The 20,904-nt window shown below is 39.0% G+C and overlaps 1 protein-coding gene across 2 annotated transcripts in view; it reads right to left on the bottom strand.

Moving 5' to 3' along the window:
• The window catches only part of INPP4B (inositol polyphosphate-4-phosphatase type II B), a 184,877-nt gene that overhangs the window by 107,508 nt on the left and 56,465 nt on the right, over nucleotides 1-20,904 (bottom strand). For both annotated transcript variants that reach the window (XM_084203766.1, XM_084203767.1), the window contains exons 5-6: nucleotides 10,603-10,653; nucleotides 6,994-7,073 (exon numbers count right to left, since the gene is read on the bottom strand). In XM_084203766.1, the coding sequence (XP_084059892.1) occupies nucleotides 6,994-7,073; nucleotides 10,603-10,653 (131 nt within the window). The remainder of the gene's footprint in view (nucleotides 1-6,993; nucleotides 7,074-10,602; nucleotides 10,654-20,904) is intronic.

Raw genomic sequence — 20,904 nt, 5'->3', positions numbered from 1 at the left:
CTTTAGAATCCTAAATATTTCCGTTGCCGCTGTTATTAAAAGCTTGGCCTCAGTATGACAGTGAGCATTGCATTGTTTGCCTGCATGAGGAGCAATATGTATTTTGTATGGGTTTAAAAACAGTGATTGATCTAATTTCACTTTCACATATTTTTTTATTATTATTTTCTTCTCAAAATCACTCCTGTTCTGGTCTAATACATATGTAATATTACAATCTGGAACATGAGTTACCCGGAAGAGAAGGTAATGCAACACAATAAAACTAAGCAGTAGGAGTTGTTGCATTGTAGTTGCACTTCTTTCTCCAGTTCTTATCTTCCCACACAGAAATATGAAGACAGTTTAACAAAAAAAGCCAACAACAACAAAACCAACAAATCCCAAAACCAAAGTTTCTTTTGAATGCTATGGGCATACAGATCAACAAAGAGCTCTATAAATGCCCAGGGCAAAACTGCTGTGAGCAGCGTCAGACTGTGATTTTAAAACAGCAGCAGTGCTTGACAGTCTTCAGCTACTTGAATACAAGCATTTCAAATCTTCCAGCAATATCATGAGATTAAAATTTCACTTGAAAAAATTTGAAAAACAGAAGAGAAACAGAAGTGATGCAGTGGGAAAAATAAAAAAAAGCTTAGTGATCATACTTTAGTAGGATAAAACGCTGTATAATTTTACTTTTCACTAACAGTATTGAGCACAAACACACATGTTATGTACACCCTTCATGTCCTTTGCTTGCAGAGATGTAAAAAGTCTCACACTGTTTAACACAGCATCAGAGAAAGAATTAATTGGTTTTAGGATACTTCATAATGCTTTAGAATGAGATCAGCTTATTTGCTTATTTCCTGTAGTTTAATAAAGCTGAGAAGGACACTCTGCATTCACATGGTGCAGTGAAGATGATCCCTGCATCAAATCACTCTCAGACATGAGAGAAGAGACACTATATCCCCACAAAACAAAAGACTGCACCTTGACAACCTGCATAGGGTGAATTGGCATGGGGGATACTGCCGAGAGAATAAAATCAGCATCAACATAAGAAGCCCATACATGGGGCAAAATCCACCTGGCTTATGGAGCTGGAGAATTGCTGATATTTTTTTAGCACCCAGGGATAAGGATCAGGAATCATTTGATACCTGTCAGCAGAGCACCTGCATTTGAAATAATTTTTTCTACCATCCCAAGTCCTTAAGGATCCCCAGGTCAGTATTAGTTCCCTCAAATGTGAGGGAAAGAGATAGCCAGTAACACCATGAGCAGCAGGAATTTGTGCCCACCTTACTACTTCTGGCCATAAAATGTTGACCAAGGACCAAGGCATCCAGAGAGAAAAAAAGGGAACAAGCTAGTGGTAGAAAAGAAAGTGAGCTAGATGGACTGAGAACAGCAGTCATTTGCCTCCAATGCTGACCTCATAAAGTTTCATTACTACATGTTGAATATGCAAATTTAGGCCTGCTAATTGGTTCCCATGGCCACACACCTTTCTTCCAAAAAAAAAAAAAAAGAAAAAAAAGAAAAAAATTCAATAACACAAAGAAAAAAAGGAAGCAGACTTCACGTCTGCATAGTTGTGTTAATTATAAAAGACAAAATGACTGCCTGATAAGCAAACAGCATGACTGAGTCTAGCAGGCAGCCCCTTTCTCCAGTACATAATACACATTAAATGCAATTAGCAAAGGCTAACATACCGATTGTCATAAAATTAATTTCTCTGCTGGTATAATATATTTTGATATATCCAAGAACAAAAGTCTTGTACTTACAGAAAAATGTTTATCTCTGAATTCACAGTGAAGCCTATTACAATAATAGATACTGGTTTTAAACAAGTCTCTTGTAAATAAAATTCTGTTGCATTCTAAGATAAATAAACAAAATTCTGCAATGCTCAGTTCCTTCTGTTTTCATTATTTCAATGTATAGTTGACTAAGTTTCATGTCAGAACACATTTCACCTCAACTATATTGGAGATTCGCCTGACTTATAAAGTCAAGCTGTTGTTCACCAGCTTCCTGAGGTGGATGATACAACATGAAGCAGCCAAGAAACAATTTCAGAAGGGAGACCAAGTACTTCTAGTTGTAGACAGATAACTATTGAATTTTAATAGGGAAAAACAGCAAAATATATAACATTTTATAGTCATCATTTGCTAGGGAAGTTATGTTAAGTACATAAATGACTGCAGAAATTACTGCGCAGCTTTCCAGTTCTCTCTAGTTAGTTAAACTTTGTGAATATTACTACTACCAAAGTTACATGTTTTCTGACCCACTGAACTACAAGCTGTTAGGAAGGAGGGAAATTAAGAGGACTTTTTTGTCAAAAGTGGCTAAGTTTATTTCCTTTCATTAAAGAAAGTTCAGTCCTGTCCAAGATTAATGAAAAGACAACTAAAATTAGATAGCTAGACAAATAGATACTGGCCAAGAGCTTAAGCACTGACACATGATTAAAGAAGTCTGTATAGTACATGACTGACAGACTTACAGAGACACAACCTCCCAGACAATCTATTGTTAGGTGCTGGGTTTTCTCTGTTCTTTCCTTATTACCTATAGAATTTTTTCCATTTAGTTGCTAAGAAACACTGAGAGCTGAGTGGTTGAGACGGGCAGGGACAGGGAACTCTTTTAGTTTTGGGGAGTTCTCGGGGTGAGGGTGGGGGGGGTAGAGGTACGGCAAGAATGGGGGCAGATAAAAAGAGTTGGGGGCAGCTGGTCTCTCTCGCTGCTGGACTTCATAGGACGATCAGACCTGTGGCTTGGGAAAGGAGTTCACTGCCACCACCACTAACCCAGCGGGGAACCTTTCTTCTCCTGCTTGGCCCTGCACACCCCTACCCTGCCAGGACATCCCGCAGGTTCCAGCTCTTTGTCATGGAATTTTGAGACATTCTTGTCCACCACCCCGGGATTTCTGCTCATCCCTGCTGTTACAGCCTGCTGCTTCTGAGAGTGCTGCTAGAGGCCCCGAGATCAGCTGCCCCAGGGTTTTGTGGAGCAAAGCCTCCCTGCCGTCCCTCCCCGTCTGGGCCCAGCTGCCATGGCCCCGTCCTGCCCGAGCCCGCGCCACAGCGCCCCCTGCAGCCCGCGGGGAGCGCCGCACCCGCCCTGCCCGCCGGGAGCCACCAGCGCCCCTGCCGGCTGCGAGCGGAACTGCAGCGGAGGGGAACGCGCCGCGGGCGAGCGGCCGGGACGGGGTTCCCGTTCTGTTTGTTACTAACGCCGTGTTGCTGTTGTTTGTTTGCTTTGTTATACACACTAGTAACGAACTGCTACTCCTATTGCCATGCCTTTGCCTGAGAACCTCTTAATTTCAAAATTCTGATAATTCAGAGGGAGGGGGTTTACATTCTCTAGTCCAAGGGAGGCTTTTCTGCCTTCCCTAGCAGACGCCTATCTTGTACACCAAGACATCTGTGTAATTCATGCCCTCCCTCCTAGTTCATCTTTGTTTAGTTCCACTGCTGTGGAGTTGCTTGTCACAGAGGCCAAAGGATCTGAGTGGTACTGACACTGACCCAGTTCCACACTTACTTACACTTTCACACTTACATCTACTTACACTTTTGTTAGTCTCTTAAGAGAAGCATGTCAGACAGATGCACCTTATTTTTGCAGAGAACACAAGGCAGCACTATTGTCTTTTGCTGCTTCTTACATGTAACTAAGTGAAAATCATATCAAAATTGCCCAATCTAAAGAGGCCCTTCCTGTAAACAGGCAAACTACCACCACAGGGAAAGGGGCTAATGGAAGTACTGATTGCTAGCTCTTTGCAAAAAGCCATAGAGCTCAACTAAGGAAAAAAAACACCAGCTTTTATCACTAAATTAGTGGCCTGTATACCTAGCTCTTATTTAGAAAGGAAAAAAAATGCATTATTTTATTTTTTTAATCAAACACATTATATCATATAGTCAATATTAAGAAATATTCTCCTACTGAAAAATATTTTTGCTGCATTCAATAGCCCATTTTATGCCATTCATCATCCCAACTGTATGAGAAAGCTGGAAGCAAGTGACATTGCATTATCACTGCAGAAAGAAACATGCAAGTCTGTGGAAAGCATCTCTCTTCTTATAAATTCCATTTTGGAAACTGCAGTCACAAATCTCTAGTAACTAAATTCCTCTCCAACATCTGTTGTGTACACTGAAGTAATTCTACAAATCAACCTTTTTGTGTTTTGATGATTAGCTACAGGCATGCAGATCTACCAGAAACACTCAGCCACCAGTTTAGGGCACCTTTATGGAGAAGAAAGGACAATCAAAATAAAAACTTCCTTTGCAGAGGTTTTGTAACTTGTGTCCCCTAATCACTGTTAGGGTACAATGGTAGGAAAATGGAAAAGTAGAGCACAGTGTGTCAACAGTAAGAACTTGTAGACACATGCCAGCTCTCCACAAAATAACAGAAAAATACAAGAATGTTCCTTTGAAAACATTTTTACATTGTTACATTGTACCACAGAAAGACAATGGAAAGACATAACTAAAAAAAAAAGAAAACAAAAAGAAAACTCAGTTAAAAATTAACCAGATTCTTTAATTACAGCAATCTTTATGGGGCACACCACAGAGCTATTTCTGGGTCCTTAAATCTAACAAAGGTATATCTCAATCACAGGCATGTCCTGATAAACTCCTATCCAAAGAATATCAGCAAGAATTAAATAGAATTTTATGCTCTGACATGCCCCATGATATATCCTCTATCCTCCTGAGAGGTACTAATACCACAGGGTGATTAGAGGAAAGCAAGCTTAAATTAGTAGACTGTTCCGGTTAAAATGCCATCAAAGAAATGTGGATAATTTCTACTGACTTTTTGCTGCTGAATAGTCATAATCAGAAAACAATCCCACTTTTGAAAGGTTAGGATGTTTTTCTTGAAAAAATATCCAACTGACTAAACCGTAACATTTAATGTGTCTGCAAATTAATTTAATTGGTATGTTTGTCTTTTAGTGTTAGCTGAACAAAGAGGACAACCAAGACTAAAAATATTAATTAAAACCAATTTTTTAATCTATTTCTTATGAGTTTTCCATCTTAATTTTTTGATTACAATTTGGATGGCTGAGATACAAAATATTTACTCTGAAACTGAGGCTTTCCATTCTGTCAATTACTGTGCCACCTGTTGGGAGGCAATCTTTCAGATCAAATTTTCAATATGTCAGTTAGGGAAGCAAAATTTATCCCAAAGAGTTAAAGACAACTTGAATTCCTGTAAGAATAGATTCTTACAATCACTAAGCTGGAATTCATTTACCTAGCCATCGATTCCCATAGGGAACAGTCAGTTCACATTTTATCTAATTGAATTTTTTTGTTAGACAAAGTTATCATCTTGTCAGATGTGGCATTTTCTGTTTGGGAAAAATTTAAAAAAATTAAAAAAGTACTTTATTAAGTTTGCCCTGCAAACTACAAACTCATATACAACTACTCTTGTTGAAATAGGAAAGCGGGTGCCAAAATACTTCAAGAAGTTTCCATTCCTAAAAAATGTCTGAATGGGTCATACTTTGTTCCTTAAACCAAATTAGGCTGACTTCCTGTGCTCAGGGTAACAAATGTAACACAGCTTTCTCACAGCACCTATGTACAATATCGCAGGCACAACATACCCTGGGGTCTCAGCTCTCCCAGTCACAGCTTCTTTCCTCCCAAAATGGTGCCTTTGCAAACACAGGGAGCTTGAGCAGGAGCTCTGTGAAGTTTAACTGTACCTTGCCAGTAATCCCAAATAAGCATCCCCTGTACTTGCAAAAATCAGCTCAAAAAAATCCCTGTACTATATAAAGTCCAATGAATTTATTCTGAATATCACCGTCTAAAAGGTTGCCCCTCACCTTCAAAGGTTTTGATTAGTATCTTCATTTATCTTAAGCCATGCAAGACAGTATCAGGGGTGATAATTTTATTTTTTTTTCCTTCAGTGCACAGCTTTAACATGTATCTGCTCAGCCCAGCCCTAGGTTTTGAACATTGTCTCTGACCCTTTGGCAGCTCTGTACCCTGTCACTGATTAGGGTTGTATGCCACACCCCCTTACAATTTCAGTATGGCTGCATATAACAATGAGTTTAGGAGACCACAAGCATTTTCACATGGGAGACACCTTCAATAATTAGGACCACCTTCTTTCAACATGCTTAAAAAAACTGTCCACTGCTAATTCTTTAAACCACACACACCAAACAAAACTGAAAATCTTATGCTCCTTTCTAAAGGAAACTTTGAATGAATATTCCCTATGCCAAGTTCCCTGCAATTCTTCCATAGGTTATCATAGTATACAATTACCTTTTCTAATCTGGCACCTGGGATGGTTATTGGGTTGATATTTCATTTTGGTGTTTAATTTTGAATTTGTACATGGCAGAATTAGAAGCACTTCAAATTGTCATCTAATATACCTGATGGAACATGGAGTTTAAAACACAGCCAAACAGCAATCATAGAATTGTATAGGCTGGAAAAGACCTTTAAGAGCATTGAGTCCAACCATAAATCCAGCACTGCCAAAGCCACCATTAAACCATGTTCCTCAGGGCCACATCTGTATGTCTTATAAATAGCTCCTGGGGTGGTGACCCCTCTCTTCCCCGGGCAGCCTGTTCCAGTGCTTGATAGCCCTGCATCTGAAGAATTTTTTTCATGATATCCAATCTAAACCTCACCTGGTACAACTCAGGGCCATTTTCACTTGCCCTCTTACTTGCTACCTCTTGGGAGAAGAGACCAACCCGCACTTCACAACTCCTTTCAGGTAATTGTAGAGGCTCCACTGAGCCTCCTTTTCTCCAGGATAAACACTGCCAGCTCCCTCAGCCGCTCCTCGCCTGACTAGTGCTGCAGACCCTCCCCTATCTTTGCTGCCATTCTTTGGATGAGAAATGCCAAGGGTTAGTAATTAGAAAAAACATGATTTAGAACAGAGGGAAGCACTTACCTGAGGGTAAGGGTCAACTGTTGCTCCTTTGACTTTACCAGGTCTCCTACTCTAAAAGTTGCACAGCCCAGGAAGCTTCGCTACAAATCAAAGCAGAAAGAAAAGATAACATATTAATTCATTTTGGTTACTTCTTTTAGTCTCACACTTGAAAATCTTTCTTTGGTACCTAGAAAAATACTTCATTTCAATATAACAGTTTGATAGTTAATCCACTAGAAATTTTTTTGTGCAGCACGATTATAGGTAAACTGTTAAAAACTTTGGTTTTATGGGCAGGAACCTTTCTCTTTTCCATTAAGAACAGTCTAACAACCCAAAAAAAATAACAGGTTGTAACATGTACAGCCACAGGATGATTTTCATTCAGTACAAGTATTTGCATTTTGCATTTATTTCTTCCTATTTTTCCAGTTTCTAGATTAAAAGGCAAGAAATCATTCTGGATTAAAAGGCAAGAAATCATAATATTTTTTGTTGCTGCTTTCCAATTAGAATGAAAGAAGTGCTCATGCCTTTCTTTCCCCATATTTTTGACATTTTGGAGATAAATTTAAATGGGGCTATATATGTATATATAATTTATAACAACTAATAATTTAAGCATAACATTTGCTGGTTCCTGTAAAGAAAGTCTCTTACCACTGTTCTTTTATCATTTTGAACTTTCCTGAGTCTCTAAAGGGGGAAAAGCTGTGTTCAGAAGAAGAAGTGCTAAGTTTTCAGTGTTTTACCAAATTTGTTCTTGCTATGTTTTTCCTCAAGCCATTTGCACTACCATCCATGTATTCCAAATATGAATGCATATACTAGGAAGGTATTCTTAAATTGAGTTCAGAACAAGTTTATTAATAGAAATGTTATATTTCTCTAGTTCTTGGCAATGCTTTAAATAGTGTTTTCCTCTATTTTCATTGTAAGGTGACCCTATTCACTGCATTAAAATTGCACAGAAATGTGGTAATGCAACTAGAATGCCTAAAGTTAAATTAAGCTACACCATATATCTCTTTCTTCTATAAAAATGACTCTTTACACATAAAAAAAAGTACAAAGAGGAAAAACAGTTAAATCTTCTTTTGCATGTTGGCTATTCGTTAACCTCTTCTCATATCCTGCTCCACGTTGCTGAAATCCCATTTTGTCAACTTGGCCAGCAGTAGTATTCGTGCCTTGGGAACAATGAGCAAGAAACTAACAGCCTACGGCAATCTTCTATCAATTTATCTTTCAAATATACAACACAATATCACTTGCTCTAAATAAATTGTAAGAAGATGATGACATTATGTTTAATTTTTAGCAATAAAACAATAAGAAGGACACAAAGTTTGGTTTTTATTACATAACACTAAGTTTACTGTTGGAATGGCAAATTAGAATTCCAGGCTAAATTATATACATTCTTGGATATACAAAGCAAAGAATCAAGTTGCTCTGAGTCAACTGAGGCTGCCTACAGAGAGCAATGTTCTTTTAAGGAAAACAGAAAAGAATTTGTCACTGTTGAGTGTTTGAATGCAAACAATATAGCTCTACACTAAGATAAATTTTCTTCCATATACAATGTACAGTTCAAAAACCAATTCTGAAATTAGGCAAGCACCAACACTGCAGTTCGTAAACTGCAAACTGCAGGTCTGCAGTTTAGTAAACTGAGTCATGAGGTATGGCTTGTTCCCATCAATGGCAAGGCTTAGCTATCCTAAGCAGCATGTAAGCAGTAAAGGAAAGAAGACACTAGTTGATAGTCTAGGGAAGGCTGGAAAACCATTGGATTTGGGAAGTGATGAACAGGAAGAAAGGAAGAAAAATAATAAAGCCACACAAGCAAAGATCATAGTTAGTTTTCAGTGCCAAAATGAAAGGCACTTCTACAAGAAAGACATCCAGGTGCAACACATGGTGATGTACAGCCTTGCTGGAGTGAACACGCAAATGGTTCTGTCTTCCTTTAGATGAGTCAACATGAGAGTGTTTCTGCACTAAAGCTCTGTGGTCATACATTTAGCCCAGATTATTTATCTTCTTCCAAGAGCATATCCTTCTTCATACTGTAAGAACACTTTCCACAGCGCTGTGTCTCTATAGCAGCCTTTATTCTGGTACTTCATGACATTTGAGTGTTTGTATTAGAAACCTGATCATTTGGAAAGGGGAAGAGGGGTATTTGGAAGGAAAGTGATATAAAGTTTGGTCACTTGGGGCTTCTTTCTGCAGCAAAATAGTACCATAAGTATGTTTAAGAATTCTAAGTCAGAATCCTCAAGTGACCAGAGCCAAGAGACAACTACACTGCTCTCTCATAAAGTCAAAGAGCTTTGGTCATTGTACCCACTAAACATGTCTGAGTGTCAGATCTACTTCTCCTATGTCATGAAATTAAAGGTGAATGATTTTATTGGCCTAAAATGTTCTACTTAGTTCTCTGTTTCATATTTTTATGCTTATTTAGAAAAAAAGAAATTCTTTGCTTGACAACACAGAGCTATGTGCAAAATCAAATAAAATTTTAAATGATCACATGACCCAAACTAAGAGAGTTATGCTAATGTTCAAGGGGTCCAATATCAAACTGGAGAATACTTTTTCTATACTGATTTAGATACCAATAGTCCAACATGGGGCCTGAACTGTCAGTCTACAAACCAATTTAACTTTGCCCACATGACTTGGAAAGGCTTGAAAAGTAGGCTTTAAACAAAATTACTGCTGCAATGCTAATTGCAGAGAAACATTCCTTTGGCATTTTGCTAGTGTTCTAGACACAACAATAAATCTTAAGATACGTGCCTTGAGTAGTTTGATGAATAATCTCAGTTAGCCAAAGAGAAAAGTCTCTATAATAGCTATATGGAAAGCTAAAACACATTGATTATTTCACTAAGATTGAACTTGCTGCCAAGCTACAGGTTTTTTCAAACACTAACTGAAGTCTTGAAAGCTATGCCAAGGAAGCCCTAGTAAGGCAGAAAAGTCAACACCTTAGGCTAAAAAGTTTAAACCCCCAGGTATTTCACATGTTTGCAGACAGATCTGATACCTGCACCAGATGGCCTTTGTTCTTTTATTCAGCTCTAGCAGGACCAACCTTTCCCACTCCCACCAGGTGTCCATATTATCTGGGAGGTTTTAGCCCTCTCAGAAAATTACTTCCCAATACCTTTGTCAAATGCTCTGTAGATCTACACATAAAAATGAGTCCTCTATATGTTGCCAGTTTAACTTCTGATAACACACACCAAAGACAACTCCTGCAAAATATTTGATACCATGCACACTAAGACCAGAAAGTGACAGCCTAGGCTTCTTGAGGCAATGCCACTCCAAACTCTCAGTCTCATCCAGATTGCTTGTATGATATTACCAAGGGCTTTACATGGTTGTGCTGGTCTCAGGACTGCTTCAATTGAAAAAGATTTTCAAAAATATGTGAATGGGATTACATCAATACATGAGCCTACCACTCCTGCCTTGATTATTTTATTCATTTAACCAAAAACTTTTGCTATTAAAAAAGCTTTTCAGCTCCTGTTGAGCACTGAGTGTTTGTGCCTGCAAATGAGATGAAAAAAAAAATAAAGTCAATTATTGAAAATAATTGCTTACCCCAACATCTGTTCTTGGTTCCTTGTGATCAGGTAGGACACTGGTGCGGACCTGAGAGAAGGGAGGGGAAAAAAAGGCAAGAAATCATAATATTTTTTGTTGCTGCTTTCCAATTAGAATGAAAGAAGTGCTCATGCCTTCCTTTCCTCATATTTTTGACATTTTGGAGATAAATTTAAATGGAGCTATATATGTATATATCATTTATAACAACTAGTAATTTAAGCATAATATTTGCTGGTTCCTGTAAAGAAAGTCTCTTACCACTGTTCTTTTATCATTTTGAACTTTCCTGAGTTTCTAAAGGGGGAAAAGCTGTGTTCAGTGGTTCTTTTTCTAAAAGGAGATTTTTTTGCCGTAACCTGAGTGACAGAATACTTCAATGAGAGGTGTTATCTGAAAACAAAATTTTCAGCCTCCAGTGAAAGAGCATAGTACATCGAAAAGTATTTTCTCCAAATACTTGCCTTTGCCAGCTGATCTGCAGCAGAAATCCTGATCCCCAGTCTCAGTGTATGACCCTGCCTCCTTCAGACACTTGCTAAGCATCTCTGAGGTGAGAGATGTTTGTAGGCATTCAGAGAAGGAAAGCCTATATTTTCCCCCCTACACGGGACCTCCTGTTGTCCCCGTGTTTTCTGCAAGGTGGAGCTACCACTGTACTCAACAGCTTTTGTTTCGCAAGAGCAAGTCTGGGATAACCTGACTTCCTTTTCTGTATTTCCCAAAATATAGTACAGGTTGGTGTGCGGGTGTGTCTTCAGTGTCTTTTTAATTTTATTGTTGAGTGCTGGTTGAGAACAGACAACTGATTAAACAGCTAAAATTAGATAGAAAATGTAAAAGAAAACATCTGTGACATCCCTGATGGCCTGCCTGGGCCAAACCCAGCCCTTTGGAATAATTTGCTGTTAAAAGCAAAGCACAAGGGAGAATACACTGAGCATGCACATCTATTTATTACCTCGCCTATATAACAGATATTCATTCCCCAACACTTTTAGCCTGATTTCCAAGTAAAACTCAAACTCATTTTGTAAATCTCTCTACAAAAGACTCATTTTTTTTTTCCATGGCCTCAAATGTGACCTTCAATTCTTCTATTGTAGCTGCAACTTAGTACACAAAAAGAAACAGTCCTTTAATGCAAAGATAATTTAATTGTCTGTTTGTTATTCTAAATACATGTTATAAAGCACCAATATAAAGGCTACCACAAAGACCTGACAAAGCAGAACCACAGCTTTTCTCAGTCAGCTCTTATCCCTTGATTTCCTACAGAGAGAACATTGTTTTTTCCACAAAAGCCTGAAAGTAAAAAATGCTATAATTAATTTACTAAGAGACAGCATATTAGAAATCTGTGGGAGTCCTCATATGGATGCAATTTTACATTTAGATTTTCCACACTAATACATTAGCAACTCCAAAGCATTTGGTGATCTACAGAAGACTAGTATAAAATGTTCCATAATTATATTTGTATCTAAAATTAACCTTTAAATGCTTCAAGCCATGAATGAAAGTGAAATTACTGACATTTTCTTGTTGGTGATACCCATCTTGCCCTTTTGAAGCTGAGGAAGTAACTTAGAACAATCTGTTTCTTAAAAGAAAGATGGAGTATCAACACCAGGCCAAAAACGCTGTGTCATTTTAAGATGCTAAAAATCTGTTCTATGTGCCAGCCTCAAAGAAGTGACATCTGGCCCAAGAAGAAGTGAGGTATTTGTATTTTCTAATTATTATTATGGCTATTTATTCAAGAGAAATAAACTAATAATGTAAGAATTAACATTCTTTTTCATAATTTATATATGTATTTGTAACCCAACAGCAGTTCAGCAAATATTTTTACAAGTGTATGTGTTTTTATACGATACTAAGTCATACTTCACAGCAAGAAAATGTTAAAGTGTCTTTTACATATACTGAAATCAAGGGAATTCAACATTAATTTAGAATCAAAGAATATTATTTCTTTCTTTTGCTGGATAAATATCAATTCAGAAGAACATATTTCAGTTTTTCTGACCCAACACAGGTGTGGAAAGCAATGTCAACACCTGACTAACCTACTGTCTTCCATATAATAAAAGCATATTTCTGAATTTCAAATGGATTTAAAATACAGAAAAAATTTCTGTTGCATCTTGCAATACTTTTTGGTTCAGCTATGTTTGTTTGTTTTCATTTGGTTTTAACCCCTTTATAAACAGTAGCTGGACAGCCAAATGTAACTCTGTCTTGGGTGGTATTGACACTAGACTGTACCTCTCTTCTCCCCAAAATATATTTTGTTTGAAATTAAATCTAATGTCTTGATGAAAGTGTGGGCAAATACATGTAATTTTAGAAACAGTTTTACTATTTGACATTTATTAAAAGAGAAGCCACATATGTGTATGTAAATACATACATGGGTGGTACAGTCTGAACACTTTCAGGTTGTCTGTTGGTTCCGTTCCTGAACAAACTCTCTGAATGCTGCAATTATTGGGGTATCATTATGGGATGTTCACACAGGCCTCATTATAAACATAAAGTCAGCTCATAAAAACTTATAAAGCATAAGAAAAAAGTCAGTTCTAGTCCCAATCCACAAAATGGAAGAGAAAAAATGAAGATAAATACAGAGGATTTGAAAGGTCAAATATCCTCCCAGTGCATTTCTTGATTGAACAAACTGCCACACTTTTTAAAACCGTGTCATAAATCAACTTTTCCCCACTGGCCCCATCTAGAACAACTACAAAATATAAATGCAAACAGAAAGTCAGATTTTAATCCCAAACATCCACTACTCTGTTAGAATTTCAGTTTTCTCATTATTTGCTCTAGGTTTTCCTATGCAAAATGTAAACATCTGAGTGGGGAGTTCATTTACAACTGGGGTAAGACCATGCTTCCCTGGAATAGCACACACTACTGCTTCACCTCCCCAGACAAGAAGAGATCACAAGGGCATGCAAGAAAGACAGCTTGTGACCTAGACTAAGTGCAACAAAGTTTGTGACATTTATCCATTCCTGTAATTTTGTTTGTAGAATAATACAAGTACCTTTTTACACCACTGTGGAGGCCTAAGAACCTACTGGGAAAAGGGCAGTGGCAATGCCCTGGAGGCATGCACCACAGGCTGCAGGCATCCCCCATAGGTTAGGGAGAGACAGCAGGCTCCTGCCACGGTGCTCTGCAGCACTATGCCAATTTACCCCAGTTCTGTATTCCCCATTGGCTGTCCCTACCCCTTTTACCCTTATATGGTCTTGTTCTAGAACGTTCCCTACTCCCCAGTGTTTCCCCATTGGTTAATGTAAGCCTGCCTGTCCACCCTGGCACTGCCTATTGGCTCCTGCTCTTTGTGCCACACCTAGGCCCTCATCTGATTGGCTTTGATGCTTTGCTCCACCCTCTCCTTTGCATATTTATACCCTGGACCCTCCACTGTCCGTTGTCTTCTGTCCCTGGACGCCTTCAGTGCTGGACTCCAATAAACCCTCACTGGAACCCCATCCAGAAGATCCTCCCATGTCTCGCCTGCCTGCTAGCTGTGTGTGCTTGAGCGCGTGAATGTCGTGTGCCTGTCCAAACATTCTCCCTCTGAGGACGCTTGTGGGGAAGGCAGCGGCACTGACCGCCTCGCCTTGTCGCTACACAGCTTGTTGAACCAGGAAGAACACCAGTGGACAACAGTGGGCACTCATGATATGCTTACTTTTCTTTACATCTCGTACAGAACAATACGCAATGAGTAACGCATTTGTCACAGACACATTATCAAATTTCTCTAGGCATAGATGCTAAATTCAGCTTTAATGAACTGTCCTTTAGTAGAAGACAGTTTTGTGTGATTAAAAGGAACATTTCTTTCAGTCATTTCCAGCACCCTGAGCCACATTCTCACACACTGTCAAAGTACAGAAGATTTATTCCCTGTCATTAACGAATCTTTTCTGCCTGCCTTTAATTAAAGCCTTTGCATTTCAGTTGACAATCAAAGGCCATGTTCAGAATGCACTCAAATTTCATAAACAAATAATGCTAGATCCTTCTCTTGGTTACTGTGGATTCAGTCCATCAAATCAACAGAGGCTTCCAGTGACTTCCCAGTACTCACTGCTGTTGGCTGCTCAAATGCGCTCTTCTGTCATCATTGCTATGCACTCCTGGCATCTCACAATAACTAAGTACACACCACAGGCAAGGCTAGGCCAGGCAAAATAAAAGAGACTACTGAAAGCAGTCTCTGAAAAATTTACATGCACTCCTTCAATGAAACACCTTCCAGGAAAGCATTCCCAGCTTCAGTAAAACTGGAGTCATATGGGAACACAAAATGCACATGCATTAACCTGGAGGTGCTCTGGGATGGTGACCATCAGCACCTTTCTGCTCCCACACAGAAAAGAACTGAACTCTGCTAACACAGCCATACAGCTTCACAGACAGCTGTTACAGGCAGTCAGCCCCACCCTCACCACCACTGCCCCCCTGCTAGCCAGCTGGCACCACCTCCCATTAGAGTCCAGGAGTTATGATTTCTTGGAATTTTTCAGTCCAAGAAACTGCAGCTTTATGTACTTGTGCTGGGTGAGCTGAAAATGCCAAAATTGTTATGGGGTTCTTCAACAACATCAATCAGCTTTTATAGGACAGAACCCATTCCAGTACATGCAGCAATTTTTTTTTTTGAAAGAAGATATTTTACATTTACCAGCTATTTATTTTCATCATACAGATTAACAATTTGCTAAATAGATCTGAGGCAAGAGTGGGGCAGGAGCTTGATTTTCCTCTAGCTCTGGTCCAGAGGGTTTTCCAGATGCCTTCGGTCCCTTTGCTGTCACTGGAACTGAAGCCTTGTGAAGGCTGACCTAGAACAGAGACTAGACAGAGTTAAAGAGTAAAGTAGGTATTTATTAAAAGGCCTCAATAGATCCACCTTGGGCAGCAAGAGCCCAGCCAGGGCTGCACCCAAGATGAACCCAAAATGGTCACAAAATGGATGACTGGTCACAAGGTCTCTTGCTTTTGTAAGTTCTGGTCCATTAGCATGTTGGAGTTAATATGTTTTAGGTTATGAAGTCCCATCTTTCTGGTTCTTCTCTCTTCATTCTGCCATTGTTTATGCTCTTGGGCCTGAAATTTGGCCTGAAACTTGATTCCCAGCTAGAGAAGGAATTGTTTTGTCCACCTGCTCTGTGAAGAGAACTTACTATCCCCTAATATGAAGCTCAGAACTACACACTAAAGCAGTACAGAATCTGAAAAATAGAAAAGCTAAAACCTGAGGCATCATTTCAATCAACATATTGTAGTCAGCAAAGTAAAACACTTTCATCAATACTTTATTGGATAAGGGCTTATTGAATGGAGAACAATACCGATACAGTAATTTCCCAACCTTCAGTACACAATTATTTCCAACAGTGTATATAAAACAAAAGAGAAAATCTTTGTGATTTTTGTGAACATGCACATGGCATTGAGTGATTTACAGTTCCAATGGAAAAGCTGATAGGCAGAGAAACTAATAAATGTTAAAACATAATTAAAGATGAAAACTAATAAAGGGAATATAAGCTATATCAAATTACTGCAACATTTTATTATAACTATATTATTTTTATTAAATAGTAATTAAATTTAAACTTACAAAATTTATATATATATATATATATATATATATATATTTCCTAGTACAGATAGTAGGAAAAGTATGCCCCTATTACTTGCTGTATAGCAACTGACAGTTTCATCTGTTTACATATCTGAAAAGGTCAAACAGAAGGACAGGACTATCTACATCCTTTCCATAGGCAGTGTTTGAATGTGATTTTTTTGCAGAGTGTGGAGTCAATACCATTCATTTGTGCAGCACTGACACTGTGTGCTACCTCCAGGTACACTCCTCAAGATGCAATGTGAGGATAATAGAAAATACAGACTTCTCAGTCTCTAAGAATCTTCATAACTTGTTTTTCTTTCAGATATCTCTATAGCTCAGTATCTTTCTCTGTGTAGGCTGCATCTTTGTGTGCTTTCTTGAGAACACATGGCACAAGAAGAATCACAAGATCCCCCAAGCAAAGACTGAGGTTAACAGAATTTAACAACTTATGTAGGTACGTAACTTGGTGTATGAATAATGAGCAGAAAACCACAAAATCTTGAGTGTTTGATTAGAAATATAGTTTTGTTTGTCTATTTTTACAGCTTGGGCATTTCATCCGAATTGCCTTAGAAAACCTCACAGTTCAAAGAGACCAGATTATTTAGAAACTCTCTCTGCAGAAACATACCAACTCTGCAGCATCCACATGGAAGCTGGAACTTCAAGTGACAGAAAAGAGCTATACATTATGTGTGCTTTGGGGCATGCAGCACAGAGTCAGATCTGATCCAGCAAAGCTTATTAACTCAGCATAATTGCCAGCCATGGCAGAGCTGCACCACTTTGCACCATGTCTCAATGCAAAATGACGCCCTGTCCATACAAATGCCCAGTGTAGCTCAGATTCCAAGCAGGGCTTACAGAGTGGGGACAACAGTGCCCCGCTTGGTATGGATCAGAGCTGCAGCTGCTGGCACTTGGTCTGCAGATCACCAAACACAACTAACATGTGCAAAGAGGTAAAAAAGGCAGCTCCTGTTATCGGCCTTTCCCCCACAAAGCATTAAGATCACACACACAGCTTGTTCCTCAGTACATTGCAAAAAACCCTGAAACTCACAGAGCTGAAAATCATCTTTTTGGAACACACTTGTAACCACCTCCCCATATTTAGGTCTATTCTATTCCACAGTTTTTTACTTTCATATAGTAAATAAATAATCCATGAAGGCAAAGTCCTAAGATTGATTTATCTCATGTAGTTACTGGAAATAAGAAAAAGCTGTCAAATCTAGCCACATAAATCTAAATAATCTTTAATATGTTTTTAGTGTATGCAATGAAAAAATGGAAGGAAGAAAGCTTTTATTTACCTTCTTAACACAGCACACAGCGTGAGCACTGGATTCAATTTTTTTAACCAATTTGAAACAGCTTTTTTCTAAAGAGACAGCTCTGTCATGCAAGGTTATGCAAATGAAAAAAAGTGACAAAGAGAAATGGCCTCTATAAATTAGAGATAATTAACATTTGAGTCTTAGCATCATGAAAAATAAATGTTCTGTTACTTGCAATTAATGTGCTCTTTATTGAAATTTGGGGTACATATACTCTGCCAGTAGCAGCTGCTGTAGAACATTGCTTTTTGGGGAAACTGCTGCACCCAGTTAAACCTTCTTGTGTTGCATGATGAGCTCATCATCATTCCCCTCCTGAACAGCTCCGAGTAAAACCCAAACTTTGCACTGCGCCTCCAGTGCACACTTTGCTCCCATGAAGGAACACATCGCAAGGCGATGGCTTGGGCATTGCAGGGGCTGAAATACAGCTGCAAAGTGTGTAACTACGACAGGGAAGGGATGGACTCACCCACCCCAGTCCCCCACAGCAAGAAGTGCTGACTGACACAGACAGCAGCATGTTGCTGTTTTTCAGTCAACCTACTGTGTTTTTTTGTAAGCAGTCGCATTTTTGCAATCAATGACCACTGGTAGAAGCTAATGAGCTACAGGCTTTTTCCACCATCTTTCAGGCTTTTTTGAACAAAGCCCAATGATGCAAAGTAGCCTTCTAAAGTCTTACTAGGTACTGAATGTTCTAGGTATTTGGCCAGTTATAATTTTAATGAAATATAATATAAAATCAGATTTAAGTCTGTAGCTGTTACAATCAGCCAGTTAGCCTTGCCTCCTCCCCATAATAATTTCCAGGAATGATCCCTTTAAAGTCTGTTTTATACCGGGAACAATCTTCAAAATTTTAAGAGTAAAAATACCCTTCAAAGTGCTTGTGATGTCTCCTCTTCCAAGCTTTCTTCCACCGTGAAATAAAATTCACAAAAGGCAAATGTCCGGTCGGCTGTCTGTCTCTGCCCAGACACGCGCAGGGTGGTTCTGTTGCAGGCCGAGCTTCAAAGGACAAGTCTGGACACTTTGGTTTTTTGTCTTCGGATTTGTTTATCATTTCTTATCTACAGAATTTTCTCTCTGCCCAGCCGGGATTTGACCAGCAAGGCAGCCAAAGGCACTCTGACCGCCCACGGGGTGGCCATGTCTTTTTATAGTAAAAACTACATATAACATATTTATCTTTTATTCCCAATACCTTTTACCCTTATTAACAAGTGCACCTTCACCATGAACCAATCCACAAGTGCCAACATCACACAGAAGATGGATGACAAGAAGAAGAAAGAAGAACCACGAGACAGGCCCTGATTCCTCCATCTTGTCTCCATAACTGCCTTGTACCAAAGCCCTAAAATCTATATTTTACGCTGTAAATATATCATTCCGGCACCATTCAAACCTGAGTGACTCCCATGTCCTCATAAACAGGTGGCACATCCCTAGAAGGGTCAAAGTCAAGCCACCCGGTGCTTTTGGCAACATTCCAGAACCTCCGAGGCCCCCAGGGGTTCTCTTGGTAGCTCTGGACATCCGGAGTGATGAGCTGAGTTCCCACAGGCAAATTCTGGCTTCTGTCAGCAAGCTACAGATGGAGTGTTCCTAAGCTCTTTAGGTTCTTCAATTACATGGACCAGCCAATGGGGACTTGTTACTTGCTCAAATCCAAATACCTCAGGCTAGTTACTGCAATGCCACTATCCAAAAATCCCTGAGACAGACTCCACAATCAAAAAAAGGCAGCAGTTAATGGCAGCCAAAGAAATCCAGATGTTCTGACAAGTTATATCCCAAAGAATACTCACTCTAGAATGATGAAGAAAATGGGAGATAGGAATATATACATAGGGGGGTTTTATCATGCTTTTCCACCCTACTCCCCACACACCCAGCTGTGCTCACTGCTTCAGCAAAACATGACTATCCAGCAATCTCTCAGTCTGTTTGTCTGAGCACCTTGCTTGCCTGAAGCAGCAAACTCTAACCTGAGTGTTCAAGTTGAAATTTCAGGGGAAGATGCCTTCCTAGAATGCAAGATTTCAGCACTGCTCCCAGGGCCTGAGGCAGCTGGCTAGGAAGAGAAATAAAAAATAAATCTCATTCCCATATGAATGTCAGAGAACCTGTCCAAAAACAATGCTAAAAAAGTCAGGAAAAGAACTTGTACACTTATTTCAGGGGGAACTTGAGAGGATGCAAGCCAAGGCTGGTAAAAAGCTTGTACAGTTGACTGATGAAAACCCAGGTCAACTCAGTCTCGCTTCAGTGTATGGCAGACAACATGAATTAAAGTAAGTATTGCTGGATTGATCAGATGAGCTCAATGGCATCCTAAAATTTCCAGAACATGATCTTATGCCTCAAAATTTCAGAAAAATTTGGACTTTGACGGTGAATATCTAACAAAATAAACTGAAATTACATATTTTGATTTACTGAATAAACAGTCTTTTTTGAGTATGCTGAAGTCTATGTTTCACAATTTGCATCCATTAAAAAGTTGCATTAAGAAATTTTACTATAAATTAAACATTATGCCATTTCCACTGACAAACCAGTTACAAGAAACAAGATTTATATTAGCATCTTGCAGAGGTATTTCCAACTCTCCCAGTTCCTTAACAGATTGCAACATCTACTCAAGTGACAAAAGGTTATTCGCGTATTAAACACTGAAAAAAATCTTGCTGCCTTAAACAAGTCCAGACCTTTCAAGACTCTACACAAAATATCCCTGCCTTCTGACTCATGGCAGAAGCTGAAATGAAGAACTCAGAATTTAACTTGTTGGAGCAGTCACATCCATCCCCAGTCCATGAACCTCCAAAGTTTCCTTGAGAAGCTGGTATTACCCCTGTGCCAACACCTGAGTGCATTGCCAGCTGGAGGCCTTAAGTTCAATATTTTGAAAGAGTTATTTTCATGTGAGGTACCAAACTAACCGAATATCAGCTCTCATAGAAGCAAACAATGGTTTTAAGATCACCCCCAGAAAACACTGATTTTATGCCCCACTCCATGTTTTATGGTAACTTTTTAACATAAATTTTTAGATTCTAAAGTGAACATTTTAGAGCAATTAAGCTCAACCAGTCAGTCTTGACCTTTTAATTTCCCACTGGGTGTCTCCCACAGAGAATTCCAGCAGCGGATTTTCCCTGCACCTACCACTACAGGCAGCTGCAGCAGTAGCATCACCAGGAAGAACTTTTGTGAAGACTTAAAGGGACTCACATTGATTCCCTACAGTCTGTGCTAGGTGTACAAGCAGAGCTATCT

This window comes from Fringilla coelebs (genome assembly GCF_963513975.1).
Source record: "Fringilla coelebs genome assembly, chromosome: 4".
In the NCBI taxonomy this organism is placed as follows: domain Eukaryota; kingdom Metazoa; phylum Chordata; class Aves; order Passeriformes; family Fringillidae; genus Fringilla; species Fringilla coelebs.
This window is presented reverse-complemented; position numbering and strand designations above follow the sequence as displayed.